The sequence below is a fragment of the Pantherophis guttatus genome, chromosome 3 (genome assembly GCF_059756535.1).
Source record: "Pantherophis guttatus breed Tessera chromosome 3, ASM5975653v1, whole genome shotgun sequence".
NCBI classification, from domain to species: Eukaryota; Metazoa; Chordata; class Lepidosauria; order Squamata; family Colubridae; genus Pantherophis; species Pantherophis guttatus.
In genome coordinates, this window is record NC_142065.1 from 186,282,923 (window position 1) to 186,305,431 (window position 22,509).

The following is a 22,509-nucleotide window of genomic DNA, read 5'->3' on the forward strand; positions in this document are numbered from 1 at the left end:
GTTTGACGTCGTGGCTCCTTTGGAGGATTAGGATGCATAGGGATTCTGGAACATAGAGTTTCGTCCCCTTCCACACTAGGTCATCTCTTTTTGTCAAGATGTGTTGGTTGTCTCGGAATCAGGGGTCTGCTAGCAGTTCAGTTTTGAGTTTCGTTGTTAGATCGCTTATGGGTTGGTATTGCCAGTCGCGGCGTTGTCGTCTGGTGGTCACTTAGGCGGCTGTTTGTGTAGGGGGGATGATGGTGTCTACTACCTCCTCGCGTTCGCATTTGTACTGGGGCATGTGGGAGAGAGCATCAGCTAGAAAGTTCCTCCCCCCTGGGATGTGCTTTAGCATGAAATCGAACCGGTTGAAGTATTGAGCCCAGAGGACTTGTTTTCGCGGGGTCCTAAGGGTCTCCAGGTTTTTGGGATCAGTCCAGACTTCGAACAGTCTCTGCCAGCCTTCCAGCAGGTGGCACCAGGTTAGCAGTGCACATCTCACTGCGAAAGCCTCTTTTTCCCATGTGGCCTACCCCCTCTCTATGTCCTGTGTTTGCAGGAGATATAGGCACAGGGCTGTAGGTTTCCTTGGCTATTTCTTTGGAGTAGCACTGCTCCCACTGCCACATTGCTGGCGACTGCTTGGATAACGAAGGGTTGTTCGGGGTTAGGATGCTTCAGCACTGGTTCCTTTGCAAACAGATCTTTTAGTGTTTCAAATGCCTTTTGACAGGTTAAGATTTGTCAAAGTCACACAGAGTCACTTGGGTAAAATGGGCAGAAATGTAACTCAAGAAATAATAATAATTCATTCTTGAACATAAATGCCATACTGCATGCAAAAACTTTGAAAGGATTCAATTTCAAAATCCTTGTACAAATTATCTCAATTTGAAAACACAGTGCAACTAAAACTCCAGAAAATATAGCTTTACAAAGATTCCTTTATTGTTGTTAACAAAGGAGATCACAGAATAACAAATATTGATAAAATCTTGGGTGAAGTAACATTAAAGTTACAGTGCCTATTGGTATTACTTTTCAAATGAAAGCCACAGTAATAAAGGGATCAGCAATCATTCACTATCAAAGTGTCATAAAATAATAGCCAAACTTCCAATTTTCAAGTAACAAAAACAATTCAACTGTAGAACAACACCAAATTTCCCAAACAAGGTCTTGCCAATAGTTCCATATTTATCACTAAATTTGAAATATTGTGATATTTTAAGCTATATGGGGAGATGGCATAGTTACCTATTCAACTATTTAACAAATATGGTAGAGTACGAGCAGATTATTCTGCACAATAAATTTGAAAACTATTTGCCTCAACGCAAAGCAAACTTGTTGAAGTCAATGGCCAGATTTTGTATTGTAAGAATCTATAACTTTCACAGATCATTGCACCATGACCAAAAACTAAGAGGAAATGGAAGGGATATTGCAAAAGTGCAAGAGCCCAGAAATGGACTCTATTGTTCAGACAAAAATGAAACTTAGTTCAAAGTTTTGAGTTGATTCAAACTGCTATGAAGTATCTTTGTGAATTCTCATTCAGGCATACAAATATGCAATCTATAAAGAATTATGATATGAATACACATAAGCAAGTTATGCTTATTCCAGTTCATTCAAACCTATAGAACAAAGTTAGTGATTTTCTAAAGAGAATTCAACTTATTTTATGAAATTATTTTTTTTAAATGTTTACAGATTCCTGAGCCTCAAGACATTTCTGCCATTTCCTAGTCAATGTTTTAAAGATGGAAAATCTATTTTTTCTTAATTTAAAAAAGAAAAGAAAAGAAAAGGGGACACATCCTCATAGATACAAATCTTAAAATACTGCAGAAAACTTATATAAGAGCATTATTTTATGATCAGAAGAAAATATATGCAGGGCGGAATTGTGTGGATTTTTAAAGCTTTTCAAGAAAGAAAAACCAAAAAGTCTTCTCTAAAAAATAAAGGCCACATGATTAATTAGTATCATTATGTTTTCAGAAAGGTTTATTCCACCTATTTTGCTCGTGTTACAGAGTGCAGAATGAAGCAAATCTGATACAGTTTCCTAAAATCTTTTCACCGCTAGTTAGAAACAGTGGAAGAGCCCTTTTGTTGTTACTCACAAGGATAAATCCATTCAAAGATTTGCATTTCACCTGCAAATTCTCCTTCGCACTATTCTTTTCCACAATCTGTAAGTACTCTGTAGTTTCTCTTTTACTTTGCATATTATACAGTATAACTTAACATGTTTTATAAGAGCACTTCAGTCCCACAATGTAGGATTTGAACTTATATGAACATTTATGATGGCTCCAGAACAGTTCAGAGGCTTACAAAAATACATTCAACTAAAGATTTATGTAAGGGTTTTTTTCTCTCTCTCAGTTCTCAGATTTTTTAACAAAATAAGGTAAGGAAACCAAATAGTTCCCAAAATAGCAAAAACATTCTCCCCTTTCTTTAAGCGGATAACCCCAGAGAAGTATGGGGATGTCCTTTAACCTGTTACAAACAAGAAGATTACTCTGGATTCCAGAAGAGCTTTCTCATGAGGAAGTGCTCATCTTATCCTCCCAGCTATGAAAAATGGGATTTTCCTGCATTGATTGTTCTCAATTCTGAAAAAAGGTTCTATTTTCCAGAAATACAGTGAAACCTCAATTTAGTGGATACCTGTTTAATGGACTTCAGATGCAGCGAATCAATTTCTCTCTAGATTTTCTTCCAATTAAAGGACAAGAATTTTCCATCCAAGATAATCTAAACGAGGCCTGTAATTTTCAACAAGTATTACATCATTTGTGGCAGAATAAAGTATTTGCTCAGATAGCTAAATCACCAGGAATGATGTAATTAGAAGTTTCATGAGCATTCAGAAGGAGCAAAGTCCATTCTGCAAATTGCACTGTTAGATCAAGGTTTCACTGAGTTTCAAAAACACACATATTTAAGAGTTCTGTACATGAAGTTGCATACTTTACATTTTTATAAGTATTAAAGATCTACTATTTATTAGTCAGTCTTATAAATAATGCTAAGCAGAAAGAAAATTGTATCGGGGTATTCTTCAGTTTATAAAAGCAAACACCAAACAAAGTCTAAAGTGCAGACTATAAGTCATGATAATAAAGACAAAGGTGCAGCCAGATTTGCATCTATGTTTACAGTTACTATTGAACCCTACAAAAATTTAGCCAGTTTACTATATAAAAACTGCCGCGTACTTCTTATCACAGTACATCTTCCAGCCACTTGGATTTTAAGTTTTGCTGAAAAGTCCAGCAGTTGTAAGCAACAAATTAAATGACCCAGTTTAACAAACCTAAGATAATACTGCAGAAAATGAGAGGAAGTCACACAATGTTGATTCCTCCTCCAGAAAATGCAAGTGTCCTCTTGTTGCAAGATGTTGAATTGTTGCTGCTGGTCTGACTGCTTTTCACAAGTGATGTCTTCATTTCAATTTCACATGCAACTATGGCTGCATTCAATTCCACTTGAGCTCGGTGGACAACATAGAACATGAGGCCTATACTTATTACAATCTGTGAATGAAGCAGATACAATTGTCTTGTTTAATATTTTCAGCTGCAAACGTGAACATAAACATATTTAAAGTACATCAAGAAAGTGAATTTTTAAAGTGGCTTTTTACTGCAATTGAATTGTCAAGTGCCCACAAATTACCAAGCAAGATTGAGAATCAAAATACAGGTAGTCCTTGACTTACAACAGTTATAATAATAATAAATTTATTTACGGTCACAGACCAAAATGCAAGCATAGCTACAGAAAAACATAGGGAAAAGAACATCACGAACAGCCGGCCACCGGAAGCCCCGGCTGAGAGGGACCACAGCGCTCTCCTCTAATGGTTACGGCTCTTAGAAAAAATTTTGAGACCTGAGAGGTAGTGTATGAGGAGCCATCCCCTAGACAATACAAGGCCAAATCACTATCATTGGGCCCACAGAAATCTGTCTCTAAGAGAGACATCAAATTAGTCCTGGCTACGTTGTACATGGGGCAGTGTAAAAGGACATGCTCCACAGTCTCAACCTCCGCTCTACCACAGGGACATAGCCGCTCGCCCCTCGGAAGCCTCTTGAATCGTCCGTCCAGCAATGCTGAAGGCAAGACGTTAAAACGAGCAAGGGAGAAGACTCTTCTATACTTAGGGATGGTTAGAGTATAGAAATATGAGGCCATCCTCAGTCCAAAATTATTAAGTTGGCTGAAGACCAGAGGGGAGCAGGTTTTATTGGCTCTAGCTCTCAGATATTGTAAGTCTATGTCCACAAGCCGTTGGACTACCCTACATTGGGCATCTTTAAGGCCATAGTCTCCCATGGCATCCCCCGAAAAACCTAACAGGTGGAGTTTCTTCGTCAGATCCCTCTCCCATCGAGACGTATAGGGGTCAGCTAACACCAGGGAGAGGTAGCTGCCAGGGGCTGCCAAAAAGAGTGCCCGAAACCACCATTTAAAGGTGTTGATCCACGCCATGCATTCAACTGATCGAATGCCCAGTTCCAGATACATCGGAGCAAAGCCAACACAGGGAGGGAGACCCAAAAGTTTCCTTAAAAAAGCAGCCTGCGTTCTTTCAATACACTCCTTGAAGCCCTGTATCCATATCGGAATTCCATAAAGAGTTTGGGCCAAGGTTTTGGCTTTGTAAATACGCAGAGCAGAAGGAATAAATTGGCCACCTTGGGTATAGAAAAATCTTAAAATCTGCTGATGGCTACAAAAAGCTGAATTCAGCACCTGGGTTCGGTGTCTAGTCCAAGCACCAGTGTTCTGAAAATGTATACCTAAATACTTAAAATGGGAAACCTGCTTAACAGCATTACCCTTAATAGCCCAGTTGTGTAACTTCCGGGCACTAGAGAACACCAAGACTTTTGATTTGTCGTAGTTAATGGACAAGTGATTCTCAGCACAGTAGGACCCAAATGCAGAGAGAAGCCTTTTCAGGCCAAGCCTCGTCAGTGATAGGAGGACCGCGTCATCAGCATAAAGGAGAAGCGGGATCTTCGTTGTTGACAGCTTTGGGGCGTGAGACTCAATACATCCAATATAAGAGGCCAAATCAGATAAAAATAGGTTAAACAAAAGAGGAGCCAGGAGACAGCCCTGCCTTACTCCACTCTTTATCGGGATAGGGTTAGAGAGTTCTCCCTGCAAACTACACCTGACCTGACTAGAAGTCTGATTGTATAGGGATCTAATTAGGAACAACAGACGTCTGTCGATGGAGCTTTTGAACAATTTTGTCCACAACAATTCCCTTGGGATTGAATCAAATGCTGCCTTTAGATCGATAAAAGCAGTAAAAAGTTTACCACCTGGTATGGTGGCATATTTGTCAACCAGGTGCGCTAGGACAAAGCAGTGGTCCAATGTGGCACAGCCTGCTTTAAACCCAATCTGTTCAGCACCAATAATGTTGGACTCCTCGACCCAGGTGAGGAGTCTGCGTTGGAGATATTTAGCGTACAATTTCCCAATGATGGAGAGCAGACTTATAGGACGATAATCGGCTGGGTTGTTCCTATTTCCTCGTTTAAAAATAGGGACAATAATTACTTACAACAGTTCATTTAGTAATCATTCAAAGTTACAACGGCACTGAAAAACATGAATTATGACAATTTTTCATGTTTACAACTATTGTGACATCCCCACAGTCACGGGATCAAAATTCTGACGCTTGGCAATTGACTTATATTTATCACAGTTTGTCAAGCTTGTGTTTGATTAACCTATCTGTGTTCTTGTCTTCTTCCAGGAACTCCTTTTCAATTAAGGGGGGGCCGCCTGTCAACCCTAAAGCTGGCCTGACTGACTTCAGTGCTGACACACTGGAGAAGAAGTATAGCGGGGAGTGGGGGTGGGGGTGGGGGAAGGGAATAGAGATAGTTGGGGTGTTGTAGTCAAAACAAAATACTTTCTCTTGGGAACCAAGGAATTCCTGCAAGTGCTGGAAGGAGAGGACTTGAATCACCTAGCAACTGGATAGTATACTGATTGGACCATGTGACTGCTTATTTTGAGAAAGTGACAAATTTTTACTTTTAATTAGGTGAAAACTGTGGGAATTCAGAGTCAGATTTCACCAGCATGTGCCAATATGACATATCCAATAAACCTATTCTTTGACGAAATTGCCTGCCTCAGAATTTTGTTCACTATGGATATGTTACTTGGAACCCTGACACAGTTACAGTGTCCTGGGTCATGTGATCCCCCTTTTGTGATCTTCTGACAAGCAAAGTCAATGGAAAATCAAGATTCATTTAGCAATCGTGTTACTAACTTAACTGCACTGATTCATTTAACAACTGTGGCAGGAAAAGTCGTAAAATGAGACAAAACTCATTTAACATATACTTACACTTAGCAACTGAAATTTTGGGCTCAATTGTGGTCATAAATTGAGGACTACCTGTACCAATATTGAAGACTGCTCTTGGCAACAGCTGACAAAAGGTATGCAATTAATTATGTCTTTGATATAGATACATGGCCAACCTTTATCAACACTCTAAGAGTAGTTTAAGCTAAATAAACAAGTAATTTTAAATTAGATGAAAAATTTAAGAAAATTATATCCCATGTCTAGTTTAATGTAACAAAATTTACAGATATGTGATATAGAAAAGAAGAGCTGTAAATTACTGTATACTACTGCTGGTTTGAATTTCATTTCTCCCATGAATTCACTAAGCAATTTAGCCTTAAACAAACAAACAAACAAACAAACTTCAGGTCTAAAGAGTGATCTTGGCATTTGTACAGCTCTCAAATACTAAAACATTAATGCCATTTCAAAAGACATACTGTATCTTATTACAGAATACAAATAAAATTTGTTTCAACAGAGTAATATTATCTTTTCACAGAAGCCATATATTGATTTAACTTGGGGAAAATTCTTTAGAAAGACTTGCACATATCATGCTGAACTACCTGGTGCTCCTAAGTATCATTTACAATGCCACACATAATAATATTTCAGCACTCTATGCCAAAAATTCAGATAAAGCATCTGACTATTATGTCATATATTCAAAAGTAAGTTATATATTTTTCCCAACTTGGCATGGGCTGAGATTATGTAATTTGGAGGATGCCAGTTTGGAAAGTCTAGTTAATGAATGACTATGCATTCTGCATACAAATATTTTCTGTTAATCTCAGATTTTTACCCCACTACAAAGGTTCCCTAGGTGTCGCATCCTTCATCAAACCTAAGTGCTGCCAAGGATCACACAGAAAATGACTTTAAAAAGCCAATACAGGAAGTCCTTAATTATGTTCAAATTAACAATGGCCTACAAAAATGTCAGTTACAATCTAAATTCAAATTTATGACAATTACCCTGCCCCTGGAGTCACATGATTGCAACTTGGGCACTTAGCAATAGGCTCACATTTCCAATTAGCTGCAGTGTCCCGTGATCATGTTATTCAATTTGCTATGGGTTAAACTAGAATCACACTTATAACTGAATGACTCTACTTATGATCGCATGACTTGACTTATGACCATAATAAGAATAGTCATAAAATTGGTCAGGTCATGTGATGACTCAACCTATAACAATTTAAAATGGAAATTGTGATCCCAATTATGGTCATAAGTCAAGGACTACCTGTAACATGGAATGTAATAGGAAACTGCTCCCAACATTTTATTATGTATTCCTTCTTAGTGTTTTACCTATACTTATAGAATATTTGTCCAACTTATAAAAATGTAAGTTATTGTCATATATAGTTTTGTCATATATGCTAACACTAAGAAAATATTGCTTTAAAAGTTTTGGCAAAATAAATAAAAGTCCTAGTGTTGAAACTTTGGGTTTGAGGAAAAGGACAAAACTCCAACTATTATCAATTACTGTAACAAATATGAGAGGGAGCTACTTCTTTAACTGCTGAGCTATTGCATTTGGTTCCAAAGCAAATATCTGAAAATCTTATTAATCCAGAAACTGGCTTCAATTCAAGCATTTTTTATTTTTATTTATTTAATTTGATTTGTATGCCGCCCTATCTCTATAGGACTCACAACAATTAAGAAATACAATCCCAATCCAATAAATGTTAAAAATACATATTAAACCCATAAAACACATTAAAAATAATCAGAACCCCATCAGTCCAGGCTGGGCAATTTGAACAGCCATGTTTTTAGTTCGCAGCAGAAAATGCGAAGGTCAGGGGCCAACCAGAGCCCCAGGGGGAGTTGATTCCAAAGGGTGGGTGCGCCCACAGAGAAAGCTCTACCTTTGGGGGTCGCCAGCCAACATTGTCTAGCCGACGGTATCCTGAGTAGGCCCTCCCTGTGAGAACGCACCGGGCAATGGGAAGCTGTTGCTGGTTGCAAATGGTCCGACAGATATCCTGGGCCTAAGCCATGTAGGGCTTTATAGGTCATCACCAGCACCTTGAATCTCACCCGGAGGGCAACCGGCAGCCAATGCAAGTCGCGCAGGAGAGGTGTAACATGGGAGTATCGGGACCCTCCCATCACAACCCGCACGGCCGCATTCTGTACCAGCTGAAGCGTCCCTAGGCTTCTATGAATGGGCCAAATAGTTTTTTCTCCCCAAGCATGAGCATTTCAAACAAAATTTAGGAATTAGCCTTTCTGTTAGGCAGGATATTCAGATGGGCTGAGAAACTTCTATTCATGGAAGGATCCAATTGTATATGTTTAACAACACTTATATAATGAAGGAATAAATTCCACACAGCACTATGGGATATTAGATAAATACTTTCAGTAAGGGTAGGCAATATGCTAGATATTTTGTACTTCAATTTCCATCAATACTTCAATTTTACAATACAAGGTAAGAGACTATGGAAGAAGTCCCAGGCCCAAATAGCAAGAGAGTACCACACAGATGCCCCGATTTATAAAAGTTAACCTAAAATGCTATGAGAATAAATTGCTGAGTGAGGTCGAAACAATTTACCTGTAAACTAAAAATGAAATAACCGCTAAAACTTTGTTCCGCAATAACATCTTCCATAGTGCGCAAGGTAGTTCCCAGGTAGGAGTTTAAAAGTTGAGTTGGAAGTAATCCAATGGAAGAAGCCATCAGGTAGTTTGGTAGTGAAAGATCTGTGATCTAAACAAAAGGAATACATATAAATTATTCATTAGACAAGCACGTCTGATCAGTTTTTTCACTCCTGCTGAAATGACAGCAATTTAACAACCCCGCATTTCAAGAAAGATAAAAGGGAGGGGAGAGAGAAAGCATCTGACTATGCTTAAACACAATTTGTCCATCTTATGTTTATTCAGAAAGATAAAGAAGTGTTTGCCAAAGCTATATAGTAGTTTCAAGCTGTAGCTCTACAGAATTATTTCCCCTACTCTGGTATATTTTGGGGGAGGAAACATAAAGCTTACATTTACATCTGTATTTTTATCTGCTGTCTCTTCTTTAATGCTGATGCTATTCTCTAGTATTGTTTTGCAACTTTTTGACTGTGGGTTATTTATTAAAAGATTGTACCATTTTATGACACTTGATACATTTTATTTTTTACATGATTTTAAATTGAAATATAAACTGCTATGGCTGCTTTTGCTGAAGCAAACACTTAAGCCTGCAGGGTATTCAAGAAGATATTTGTGAAGTGAGCAAGAGTTTGATGGTGCTGTGCCATTCTTCCCATAAGCTTGTTTCCTCTGCATTAGAGAGGGTACAGCATCCATTCTCACCCTACATCTCTCTTCAGCAGTACCAGACTGCTATTGCTGAAAATCAAGGGTGTGATCTTGCACTGTCTTAATCTAGGAAACTAATTTAAATCCTACAGTAGGCCTAAAGTTATTTTTTTAATTCCTTAAAATCTCAGTTTTCCTTAAAACACAGGAAAAATTAATGAAATAGGTTCACACCATATTTATCATTACTCACTAACTCTATTCAAATGTTAAGTAAATTTCCTGACAAACTATTCAACCGTGCTATGTGCAGTAAGAGCTAAAAATCACTTTTTTAAATCCATGTTTTTTTAAATAAGTTTTTTTCACTTAATTATATATACGTTTTATAGTTTAAATTGCTATAATTTAGTGATGTTTAGTTATGTGAGGTAAATATTATTTTGTAATGATTTTAGCAGATAATAAGGACCATAAGGGCCCACTTACTGTATTTTAGCTTCAAATTTTACTGTAATGGCTAAAGAATCTATCCAGAATAACACATTTTGATAATTTTGAGAATCCTATTATGGAATCTAAACAGAGAGTTTAATATGACACAAATTAGGAACTATAACTTGATTTGCAACCAGACAAGAATAACTTATTAACAAGCAGCCCAAATCCTCCATGTTTGAAATTTGTTTGGCTGAAACTATGGATCACCTACTGATATGTTTCCTCATTTTATTTTATTTTATTTATATATAAAATTTAGAAACTGCCCAACTTACACACAGAAAGTACAATATTCTTTCTTTTGTCACATCACTTTTATGTAAATCAGATACATGATTTAAATTTTCAAGAAAGAATATACTTAATTTCTTATTTCAAAATACATAAGCTTTTTGCAAAAATGTTTGGAACTGCATATTTAGTTCCATGTAGAAATATAGTCTTATGCAATTTTACAGCATACTCCAGAATCTGTAGCCATTCTTGTTGTTTCACAAATTTATGAAATGAATATATGTTTACACTTCTGTATACAGTGATTTCTGTATATATATCAAAGATAATAAGATCACTTAACATAAAACTAAATAATCATTAGTAGGGTCATTAATTCAATTACAATTATTAATTTAATTAGTAATATTATCAATTTTCCACTATCACTTTTTTCATATTCCAGATTCTGAAACTTATTAATCAAAGTTAGTGCACTTCTAGCAGAAAAAAACAATGTATGGGGATGTATGTTTGTATGCATGTTATAGCTCCCCACTCCAGCAAGTCTGGACAATTTACAAAAGCCAAACAGTTTTATAAAAGTCTGGCGAAGTGGTTAAGCTGTTGGTTTAGAAACCGGAAGACTGTGAGTTCTAGTCCCGCCTTAAGCATGAAAGCCAGCTATGTGGCTTTGGACCAGTCACTCTATCCCAGCCCAACTCACCTCATTGTGCTGTTGTTGTGAGGGATGAGGACAGGACGAGAAAGGAGTATTAAGTATGTTTGCTGCCTTGAATTACCAGTATTTATCAAAATAATAAATGGAATAAAAATCTAGTAAATAAAGTATAATATAAGACAGTCGGCCCGGAGAGAAACAATCCTAACAATAATAGGTAACCACTACATGCATTAACCTTAGGGTTTGGACCAGAGCCTGATCTTAAGAGGACACCATTCATAACTCTGAGGGGAGACTCTTCCAAAGGGGAGAGAAGTTATGCTTCTTTGGTCCTGCTTCCTTGGTCCCATTTGGTCCCACTTGGTTCTTCTATTGGTATCTTATGATTTATCACGTGTTATTTGTATCTTATGACTTATGATTGTAACTATGATTTATGATCTATGACTTTTCACTTTGGGTTTGTATGTACATTGAGAGTTTATACAACGGAGACAAATTCCTTGTGTTTCCAATCACACTTGGCCAATAAAGAATATTCAATATGTTTAATAGAGAGGACCTTGGCACTGCTAGAGAGTACCAAGCAGACAGAAACATCTGGAGAAGGCTAGTCCCTCAATTATCCAGGGCCTATACCATGAAGAGCTTTATAAGTAATGACTAGCATCTTAAATTGCATTTGAAAGTCAACTGACAACCAAGGCAGGTCATGTAGCATTGGCACATGGGCATACTGCTTCTGACTACAGATATAATACATATAAAAACATTGATATAGTATATTAGCAGTTCATCCAGATTCAGTACTTCCTTCTGCCTCTTTGTATTGTATTGTATTTGCCTCTTTGTATTGTAATGATGTTCTGTAAAGGTCTGCTTATGGAGACTTACCATAAGAGATTTATGGAGCTTACAAGCTTTAAAAAAACTGACTTAAAAGTGGGCATTTTCAGAATATTCCTGATTATCTGAATCTTTATATCAGAAACTGCAAGATCTAGGAGATTATCTTACAATTTACAATTTAATTGGTTATACATATCAAATATGTGAATAATTAATTATAGAAGACTCTGAATCCAGTATAAAGTTTTACATTTTACATTTTAAACTGATATTTAACTTTCTTTTCCAAATCTATCATATCAGTTTAAAATATTAGCTTGCTAATTACAATTATCATAAAACTGGAAAATTTACAAATGTATAAAACTTGGATATAAAGTTCTTCCTAAAAATATCTAGAATTGGCACTACAAATTACATTTCTGGTTGTAAAATGCAGGTATCTTAAATAATTGGGATTTAAAACCTTATTTTATTGTATTTCCTAATTCTACAATGCAGTAGAATTGGCTTATATCCAAGTTAGGTGGACAAGAGTGCAAACTTAGGGTGTGATCATAAGCACACGTGAGAGTAATCACAACAAAAGACCCTGTGATTTGCTTCTGCATAAGCATCCAGGGACACGGTGGCTCAGTGGCTAAGACGCTGAGCTTGTTGATCGAAAGGTCAGCAGTTCAGCAATTTGAATCTCTAGTGCCGCGTAACAGGATGAGCTCCCGTTGCTAGCTTCTGCCAACTTAGCAATTCGAAAGTACATAAAAAATGCAAGTAGAAAAATAGGGACCACCCTTGGTGGGAAGGTAACAATGTTCCGTGCGCTTTGGCATTTAGTCATGCCAGCCACATGACCATGGAGACGTCTTCGGGCAGCGCTGGTTCTTCGGCTTTGAGACCGAGATGAGCACCGACCCCTAGAGTTGGGAACGACTAGCACATATGTGCGAGGGAAACCTTTACCTTACCTTTAAGCATCCAGAGAATCACATTCCTCACATCTACAACTTTACAGAAAAGGCTGGTAGTTATTATAAAGACAGAATGGAATTGTCCCATGTGACTAAAGGGATTACATTTTTATTTTGTTAGAATATGCATATTCAACACTTGAGAATTAAGATAATTATGGAGTTCAGGTAGTTATAGCACATGATACAATACTGTATAGCTGTTGAATGAACTGGGTGAGACACTGTTTTGCATCTCCTAAATTATAGCACCTGTGTTGATTTTGCACTTCTTGGTGCAGTCAATAGCCCGTAATAATCACATCTTGCTAATGGCTTATTATGATTCAAACATTAGATATTCCTGCACTGATACATTATTTTAAAACAAAATAAACTACCTACAAATATAGGTAGTTCTTGATTTACAACCCTTTTTCAGTGGTCACAAGGATACTGAACAAATGGTGATTATGATCAATCCTGAAATTACAGGCCATTCCAGGACCTCCGCATCATATGATCGCCATCTGGGCACTTGGCAACCAACTCACACTTATGACCGCTGAAGCACCCTACTTCAGTGGCATGATTGCCATTTGCACCTTTCCTGCCAGCTTCCCCAGAAAGTCAATGGGAAAATTAGCAGGGAAGGTCACAGATGTGTAGGGAATGTCCCCTCTACCTAATTTTGCAAGTGCAGACTAATTCTGCTGACTACTGACTGCCGACTGCCAGCAATTCGGCAGTTCGAGTCTCACTGGTTCAAGGTTGACTCAGCCTTCCATCCTTCTGAGGTTGGTAAAATGAGGACCCAGTTTGTTATAGGCAATAGGCTAGCTCTATAAACCGCTTAGAGAGGGCTGTAAAGCACTTTGTGTTCAAGAGAGGTACAGCAATGGTCAGCATGGGCCAGCAAGTGGTATAGTGCAAGTGCAGAGGGGCTGGGGGAGGGTGAGCTAGTAGCAATAGCACTTAGATGTATAAGTGCTATTGCTACTAGCTCACCCTCCCCCAGCCCCTCTGCACTTGCACTATACCACTTGCTGGCCCATGCTGACCATTGCTGTACCTCTCTTGAACACTTGCACACTCCCTTATACTCTCCCCAACCTTTACCATGCCTTCCTCATACCCTCATGCAGCTTTTGCATCCTCAGTAACCCTTGCACCCATACACATCCTTGCACCCTCCCAAAGTCTTGTTGCATCTCCCTCACATCTTCGCACATCACTGTGGACCCTCCTTGAGCCTCATCAAGCCTCCCTTACACCCTTACACATTGTTCCTGAGCTTCACCATGCCCCTTTTGCATTGTCCCTCACCCAGCAGCAGCAATTTACTTGCCTGCCATCCTGCTTGTAAAACTACCTGGAACTTGCAACTTGTTGCCAGCTTCCCCATTGACTTGGTTGTGGGAAACTAGCAGGAAGTTGTCTTGTCTAGCAGGGATTCGGTTACTGATTGTAAATGGAAGCCAAGGATTCCTGTTTGGTTGCAAATTATGACCACAACTCTTAGCAACAAATTTTCTAATCCCAGTTACTGTTCTAACTCAAGGACTACCTGTAGGTTTCAACTCAGAAATAATACAGCAACAGCTTAAGCTTGAAATTTTAAGGCTCATATTTAGTAACTGGTTATATGAAGTTAGTCCACTGAATGCAGGAGTACCAATTATCTGAGTAGATTTGCAAAGGTTTTATCTTTTTTTTTAAAAGATTGCTGTATTTGGCCAGATTTTGATGTGGGCTTGTCTACTGCTGCCTTTTTACTTAGAGGTTGGCATATCTGCTTTTGATAGACCCAAAATATATAATTCTATTAGGCCAATGATCTTGTAAGCTTTGTTTTTCTATTTTTTTTCTTTCAAACTAACAAAAATAAGTGATAACAAGTTTTGCAATTTATAGTTTCATATATAACAAATTAATAACATGCTTAAAGACAATTCATTTCATAAATGTAATGAGCCTAAGTTATACTTTTACATTTAATTACAGTTATACTTTTACATTTAATAAATGTAAATAATAAAGCTCTTCTGAAGATCACACATGAACCAGCTGTCTCACTGCTCCTTTATCCCTTCAGGGAATAATATTGTTAAATATATGAAAACATGAAAACTCCTCTTAATTCTGTACTGTTTGAAGTTTACAATTAATTCTTATAAAATATTTTTTCCAACGTCCTTTAATGTGGTGCATATAACTATGATTTGAAGCTGGTAAGAATTCTGCTTTTACTGTACCGCATTAGCTTGCAGAATTTCCTGTTTAAATATTGCACCAATTGTTTCATTACAGACCTGTCATACAGATTACAGACAATAACTCCCTTTTTATGATTTTGTACTCCCTTAAATCGGAGCAGAGTTGGGCGACTCAATGGAGCTGAGTGTTTACTGGCCCAATGCCCTTCCTGATACCATACAGAATTCGCAGTAGATTGTTTCTTTGCGCCCTACAGACAATATTACCTTCAAATATCTCTTCTATGCAATATGGTTTTATAAAAGATTTTCAAGTCTAACATAATATTAGATTACCCCTTGATATTTTAGATATGTGCTCAGAAAAACTGGAGTTGGCAGTGGATGTTTTGATGAATGTGGAAAAATCCTTGATATGCCAGTTTAAATTCTGGCGTAATATTCCTTGATATGCAATATTTTAATCCCTCAGCAATGTAATTACAACTGGAATTATTTACTCACACATCCTGAGGAAGTTGAATAAAAGATGCCCTTGGCTTGGGTTGAGAGATTGACTGACCCAAGGCCACCCAGCTAGCTTGGTGGGAAAATTGTTTCAATTACCTAAGAATAATTACCCATGGCAATATCCCTTTTTTTTAGTTTGATTTTTGTCGATTTTTAAATTTCACTTTACTATTAAAAGATGTTTAAAATCCTAAAGATCCCAAAGGTACTTTTTCAAGAGGCAAATGGACTGAAAGCACCTTTGGGACAACCATGATCTGGATGACTGAGAAGCTCCATAGACAAAATCCTAAAGGGTTATAGGAAAATATTATTATTGTAAATTACTATTACTGAAGGATGGATATCTAAGTCAATATTCCCATTTAGGAATATTTAGGGAGAGCACCAAATAAAGTGCTTCTTGGAAGAAAGATAGGTGACAATGTGCTTGAGCAACCCATTATTTCAAAGAACAGAAAGTGAGACCAGGGTATCAAGATTTAGGTGACTTCTGGGAAAGGATGTTTGAGTTTGAGATTTCCACTGTACATAATTGTTTGAGAACTGAATTAAATTTGTTTAATTTAATTTGTTCAAATCTGAATCCCAAAGGGGATTTGAGATTGTCTAAAAATGAAGATCAGTGGGACACTTAATTAAAACAACTTTTTATTGAAAACTTTTTGTTCCAGATGCATTTCAAAATCCTGAATACCATCATTGAAATGTGTGTTCAATTATTTTAAAGTACTTTGGAGTAAACTATTGGAATATCCTATATTCATAATTCAATGAATAAGAGTCTTAAAGAACATTAATTATGTTACTTATAACTTCAGGATGAGACTCATTCAACTTTTTTTCATTTTTATTGGATACTTCAAAGAATGCATTAAAAGAATTTTTGTCTACTTTGAACTGGTTATACAAAATGACAGAGAGCACATTTAAGCTTAGATGTATATTCTATTATTGTTCTAATTTTGGTTGAGTGTCTTTTAGCTGTTAATGGGGCTTTGAGGAGAGATGTTTAAGGCATGAATGTGATTTGAATCATATATCAACATTTTGAAATGTATTAGTATTGAGAGAACTACAGATTTACCAGGCTACAACATAGCAAAAAAGATTATTCCTTTGCAATAGAAATATATTATATGTGTGAAATGCCACCCTCAATTACAATCTTGGACTCATGGCTTACATTCACTCTCTGTTTATGAACTGGCCTTTTACTGATGTAATGGAAAGATTGATCAATATTATTTTCCATCTGCTCAAGATTTAATACTTCCTTTATATGTTTTTTTAAAAAATTGTACAACTTCCATTTTCTTTCACTTTATTTTTCCTTTTTATATCTTTTTTTTTCTCTATTTGTGTTCACTAGGCCAAAAAAAAAAAATGAAAACACATTCTGCATATTAATTGCACTACAATCATGACAAGAGGGATAGCCTTCCATATGCTCCTACAGTTTCCCAAATAAAACCTTTTTAGATGTCTTCTGGTAACAAACAATCCAGGTTTTCCAATCAATAATAAAATGTAAACTACTTCAAGGACCAAACACAAGTACTAAATATATATTCATCCTTTGCCTTGAATGCAGGAAAATACAGAGGTGTTATATTACAGGCTAAAACCAACTATTTGTTTTAGAAAAATAAAAAATGTAACAAATTAACCTTCATAAGATACAGACCCAGCATAAAATTGGCTTTCAGATTTTAAGCACAATTTCTTGTAAGTAGAGGAAAGATAAGTTGATTCTTATGTTAAAACAACTATATCAGAATTGTTTTGGAAGGTTCTTTGTGATGGATCAAGTTCTGTCAAATTTAAAAGCCATCTTCTAAACACTGAAATAATAAGTAGGATAAGTCTACCAATATCTAAATATGCATTGCTCTCATTGGAAAGGTATGCTAACAGAGTTGTAAAATGTTAAAAATCACAGCTTTCTGATAATCGGAAGCAGAGAACTGACAGCAAGAAAGCATAATTTAACCCATTTTCTGCCTGTGTTTCCTTCTGAATAGCAAAGCTTTATTTTTTTTCTAGATGCATGAATATTTAGCAATGTCTTCTGTCTCCAGGGAATAAACTACTGTACACTACACAGGAAATGGTGCTATTTGACAGAGATTTGAGACAAGGAAAATAGCTAAATATCCCTCTCCCCTTGTTTCTCAGTGTCAAGTTACATTCAAGGAAGCTTTCCTATTGTGGGTTATCATCACATGCATCTTCAGGGAATATCTGACCTATATTGATCTTCTTTGAACAATCAGTGCAGATTTAAGAACTATTCCAAAACACTGGGGGGGGGGGGAGAAAGCATATATTCTGATTATTTCTGAGTTCTGACTTTTCCTATCTCTACAATTGATTGATAAACCAATTATTTGCAACCTCTTTGTATTGTAACTGGGTCTGAACTGATGGGATAGCCAATCTCGTACTATCCAGCTCTTCTGAACTATAGGGCGCACAATCCTGTGCAAGATGGGGCTGGTGGAAGCTAATACAAGACACCTGGAGAGTAGTAGCAAGGTGCTTAGCCCTAAGCTGGAATCGGCACTGGGGTGCAAGAAGGAGCCTTTCACCTGCAGTTTGTTAAACAAGGCACATCCAGAGCTCCTTGACAGTTACTCACAGAGAAGAGTGCATTTTGAAGTCCAAAGGGTATCGGTGTAAGTCTAGCCAAGGCCACCACCTTGAGGCCGCTTCCTCCTTCCACAACGCGGATGACGGCGCTGAGCTTCTCGCTACCCTGGATCCTAGCCTGCACCCAGCGGGCCAGGAGTTTCTTGCAAACCACGTGGGAGATGAAGGTGCCGATCACGACACCCAGAACCATGAGACCCATGCCCAGCACGAAGCCGTAGAGATAGCCGGCGGCCACGTTGAGTAAGATGTAGCCCCAGCCGCAAGGGAAGGACACCACGATGAAGCCCACGGTGAAGAGAAGCACGCCGGCCAGGCTGTCCAAGCTCTCGGCCCAGAGCATCAGGTCCCGCAGGTACTGGCGCACCAAGGCCAGCGAGGCGAAGCACAACATCGCCAGGAAACACACGCTCAGGCAACTCTTGCACCAGCAGGTCCCCAGCAGGCATCCCGAGCAGTGCCACGTCCTGCTCTCCCCCAAACCGTGTCCCGCTTCGGGCAGCTGGCAGAGCAGGAGCTCCACCGACGGTTCCTGAGAAGGAGGAGGCGGAGGGCAGTGATACAGCCCGTTCTGCTCCCCAAACAGCAGCTGCTCGCCGGACGCCCCTCTGCCCGCCGCTTCCGTCGGCTCGCCCGCGGCTCCCAGAGGCTCCAGCCAGCGGTTCAGGTCTTGCCGGGCTCCCTGAGCGAAGGCGTGCTTGGTCGCCCGCGAGAGCAGCTGCAACGCGGCGGCCCCGGAGCTCCACATCGCCGGCGTCTACGGCGAGCTGAGCTTGGCGAGGCGGAGGAGGAGGCGGCGCCGCCGGCGGGCGAAGGTCGAGGGAGAGCTGCGCCTTCCCCGCTTCTCTGGATGAAGACGCGGCCGCTCGCTCATCGCCACCGCAGCCGAGGAAGGCGCCGGGGCTGAGGAAGGCGAAGGCTGTTCTCTTGCGCGGCCAGCCGCAGACGGCGGTCTCGTTTTACCCGGCGGTTAAACGGCGGCGGCGACCAAAAACATCGCGGCCTTGCCAAAAGGGACAAGTCCCGCGATGAAGCAAGAGCAACAGCTCCAGCACCCCATTCCCAAGCGCTGCCAAGGCCCCTCCGCCGGGCCGGCCGGTGCGAAAGGCCGCCGCCGCGACTCAGGCGCAGCCGCCTCAAAAAGCGCGCGGCGAAGCGGCGGCGAGCGCGAGGTAGAAAGACGACGAGGATGCGTCGATCCTCCACGGCCTGCTGGGGGCGGATGGGCGGCGCTGGGAGGGGGCCGGCCGAGTTTACCGCCGACGTCGCCTCCTCCTCCTCCTCTTCCTCCGCCTTCCCAGGGAGGGGAGTTGCAGAAAAGGGGTGCCCGGCCCGTTTCCAGAAGGGCGCTGTTTCCTCCACCCCCACCTTTCACAACCAGTTTCCGTTGCGCTGTGGTGCAAAGATAAAACACCTCATAAGTCTGCGTCCACAAGGGTCTCTCTCCCTCCCTCTCTCTCTGCGGAGTCTGCCACGTCTTTCACCACAGACGCCCTCGCAGTCATAAACAAGTTTTTTTCTTCTTTTTTTTTTTCCTTTTGGCGCGCAGGGCGTCGTGCTTGCGGATCTGAGCCTCCCCAACTCCTTTTGTCTTTATATCCAAAAGCTCTCCTGTCCTGAGTGCAGTCGCATCGATCTGTTTACACAAATGCACTTTCACATTTATCCGCACAGCTTCTCGCTGGCCTCCTACAGGCTTGTGATCTGGTGCGGATGTCTGTTCACAGCGGCACAAACCGCAGCCTGAAAGTACTGTACCAGGGGATTTGCCGTGGGGACGTTATTACCATATCAAATACCTCATAAAGGATTTTGCTTTTCACTTGGAAAGAAATGAAGCGTGTGGCTTGTAAAGAACATAATTGCAAGTTAGCTTCACAAACTGTAATTTAACACAAATACAGTCAAAGCTGATGAAAGAAGGAAAATGGAAACAAGATTGAAATTCAAGCCACTTATGAAACCTAGCACCTCGCTGGCTTTACTTGTATTTTCTAACAAGGTATACCACCTAAAAAAGTGAAAACGGGGTACCATCACCTTTGCATTAAGTAGGAAATAACTTGAAGTTTCAGGATAAACTCTGCATAGAGTAGTTAAATATGTAAGACCTATTTCTGATGTAAGGTAATGTGTGATGCATGATGTATGCAATGATAATGTAATGTCTATGATGTTGCAGAAAAATAAAGAAATTATTATTATTATTATTATTATTATTATTATTATTAATAATAATAATAATAATAATAATAATAATTCAATTTATATGCCTCCTTTCTCCGGAGACTCAGGGCGGCTTACAATGCATTTTTTTTAAAAAAAAACATTTTTGGGGTGCTTTTCTGTAACATTTTGTTTCCATTGGAGCTTCAAAATTACAGAGGTGCTGTAAAAGGTGTAATATTTTATTCTAGATTATTTTCTCAGTTAAAACTACCAGTTCTTAAAACATTCAGTTTTAAGTTTAACAAACTATTTACACTCCATTTTTCCTTTCTCACCCCACTTTATTATAGTTTATGGAATCAGACCTAAGGATTGAAAGGGATCTTGGAAATCACCTAGTACAAACTTCCTGCCAGGCATAGGTATTAATTTGATTTATTTTTCCACATCAGCAGCTCTGTAGGGTGATCTGAGCTGGGCTGAGACAAAGTGACCTGCCTAAGGTAACCCAGCTGGCTTCCATGCCTAACATGGACTAGAATTCAGAGTCTTCGTGTTCTCAAGTAGTATAACCTCTGTTTAAACACCTCCATCTTCACCTTACAGAGATTGAGAAAACATTGATCTATTTCTTTAAGTAGCTACCTTTTTACCACCACCACCACCACCACCCCTCAGGGTTACCATTCTCTTCTTTTGCAGTTGTTCTATTTCGGTCCATTTGATCATAATTCTTGGGGGAGAACGTTAAAGAAAGTTGAAATCTCTTCTCCCCATCATGTACTATTTTCTTACCATCTGCTCATAGGACTGCACCCATCCCTTCCTGTTTTGTTTTGTTTTGTTTTTATTAGTATGGTAGGAAATAGCTCTTTTTCTTGGCTTTCATTTCCTTTGCAAATCTGAGTTCTTTATGCTCTTTAGTTCTTCTGATTTTCTGTGGATATTAACTACTTTGTGCTGCAACTTCTTGGTAATTACATCCATCTTCTATTTTGTATGCATGTTCTTTTAAGCTCTTAGTTCTGTTGAAAGCTTTGAATGCATCCTTAGTCACCTACTATGGCCACAAATAAAACAATATTTCCAATTTACTCCTCTTAGAACTAGGAAGGAATAGTGCCACTGAAAAAGAAAATCAGCACTCACATTACACACTGAACAGAAATTTGCTGAACACTATAATTTGTTTAATGCTAAAGGCTGCTCTTCTGCCATGGGATGTAATTGCCATTGCTAGACAAGCTGAGAGGATATTATCTAAATACATTAAAGATCTGGGTGTAACAGTCTGTCTCAGGGCAAGATAATAAATGAATTGACACAAATCTCCATCAATTCAACAAACCTTTTTTACATGAGAAGGCTGCAGTGTTACAGAAGTGTGTTTACTGCATGCTGTAAGAAGTTGTATTTTTTCCATTCAAGTGTAAAACGTAAGGAAAGAGACTGAAAATTCAACAGCAGATCCTGCCAATACATTATCTTTTAATGATCCTAAATGGCTTTCAGACCAGTCCATATGATGCCGCAATAGAAGCAATAAATTAAATTCAAAATGAATAAGGGGAGACTGTAGGAATAATTTGTTCCCATATTTTTTTTAGTATTTCAATAAGAAACATATGCTACAGCTTTTGTTTATTGTTTGTTTGTTATGTCTGTTATGTTAACATTATTACATAATAAATACATTAGCTTTTCTGGTCCCAAAACCATCAGATTTTTTTTTTTCTAAAAAGTTTTTTTTTTATTTTTTAAAACATAAAACATAAAATACATTTTTTAGAGCAAGGATTTGATCCGGTATAAAGTAAATACAATTACTTACATTCCCTCAACCAATTTTGTTCCAAATTTTATCCATTTACCTCTTTAAAAAAAATAAATAAATCTTATTCTAAACATTTAGATTTTGAACATTCCACTATGTCTAAATTCTAAATTCTAAACAATTATTTCCAAATAGACATCATTCCAAATCTTTGTCATTTTAACAATCAATATTTCATATATATTCCTAATTTCTAAGACCCATTACATGGAGTCTATATTGTACCTCTTTTAAATGGCAAT

At 38.6% G+C, this 22,509-nt stretch overlaps 1 protein-coding gene across 1 annotated transcript; it reads right to left on the bottom strand.

Moving 5' to 3' along the window:
* Nucleotides 1-908: 908 nt before the first annotated feature.
* TMEM64 (transmembrane protein 64) lies at nucleotides 909-20,025 on the bottom strand. Its single transcript, XM_034422412.3, has 3 exons — nucleotides 18,254-20,025; nucleotides 8,988-9,143; nucleotides 909-3,539 (listed from the first exon to the last, which is right to left on the bottom strand). Exons 1-3 carry the CDS (start codon nucleotides 19,010-19,012, stop codon nucleotides 3,348-3,350), a joined length of 1,107 nt encoding a protein of 368 aa, XP_034278303.2. The 5' UTR covers nucleotides 19,013-20,025; the 3' UTR covers nucleotides 909-3,347.
* Nucleotides 20,026-22,509: the final 2,484 nt, after the last annotated feature.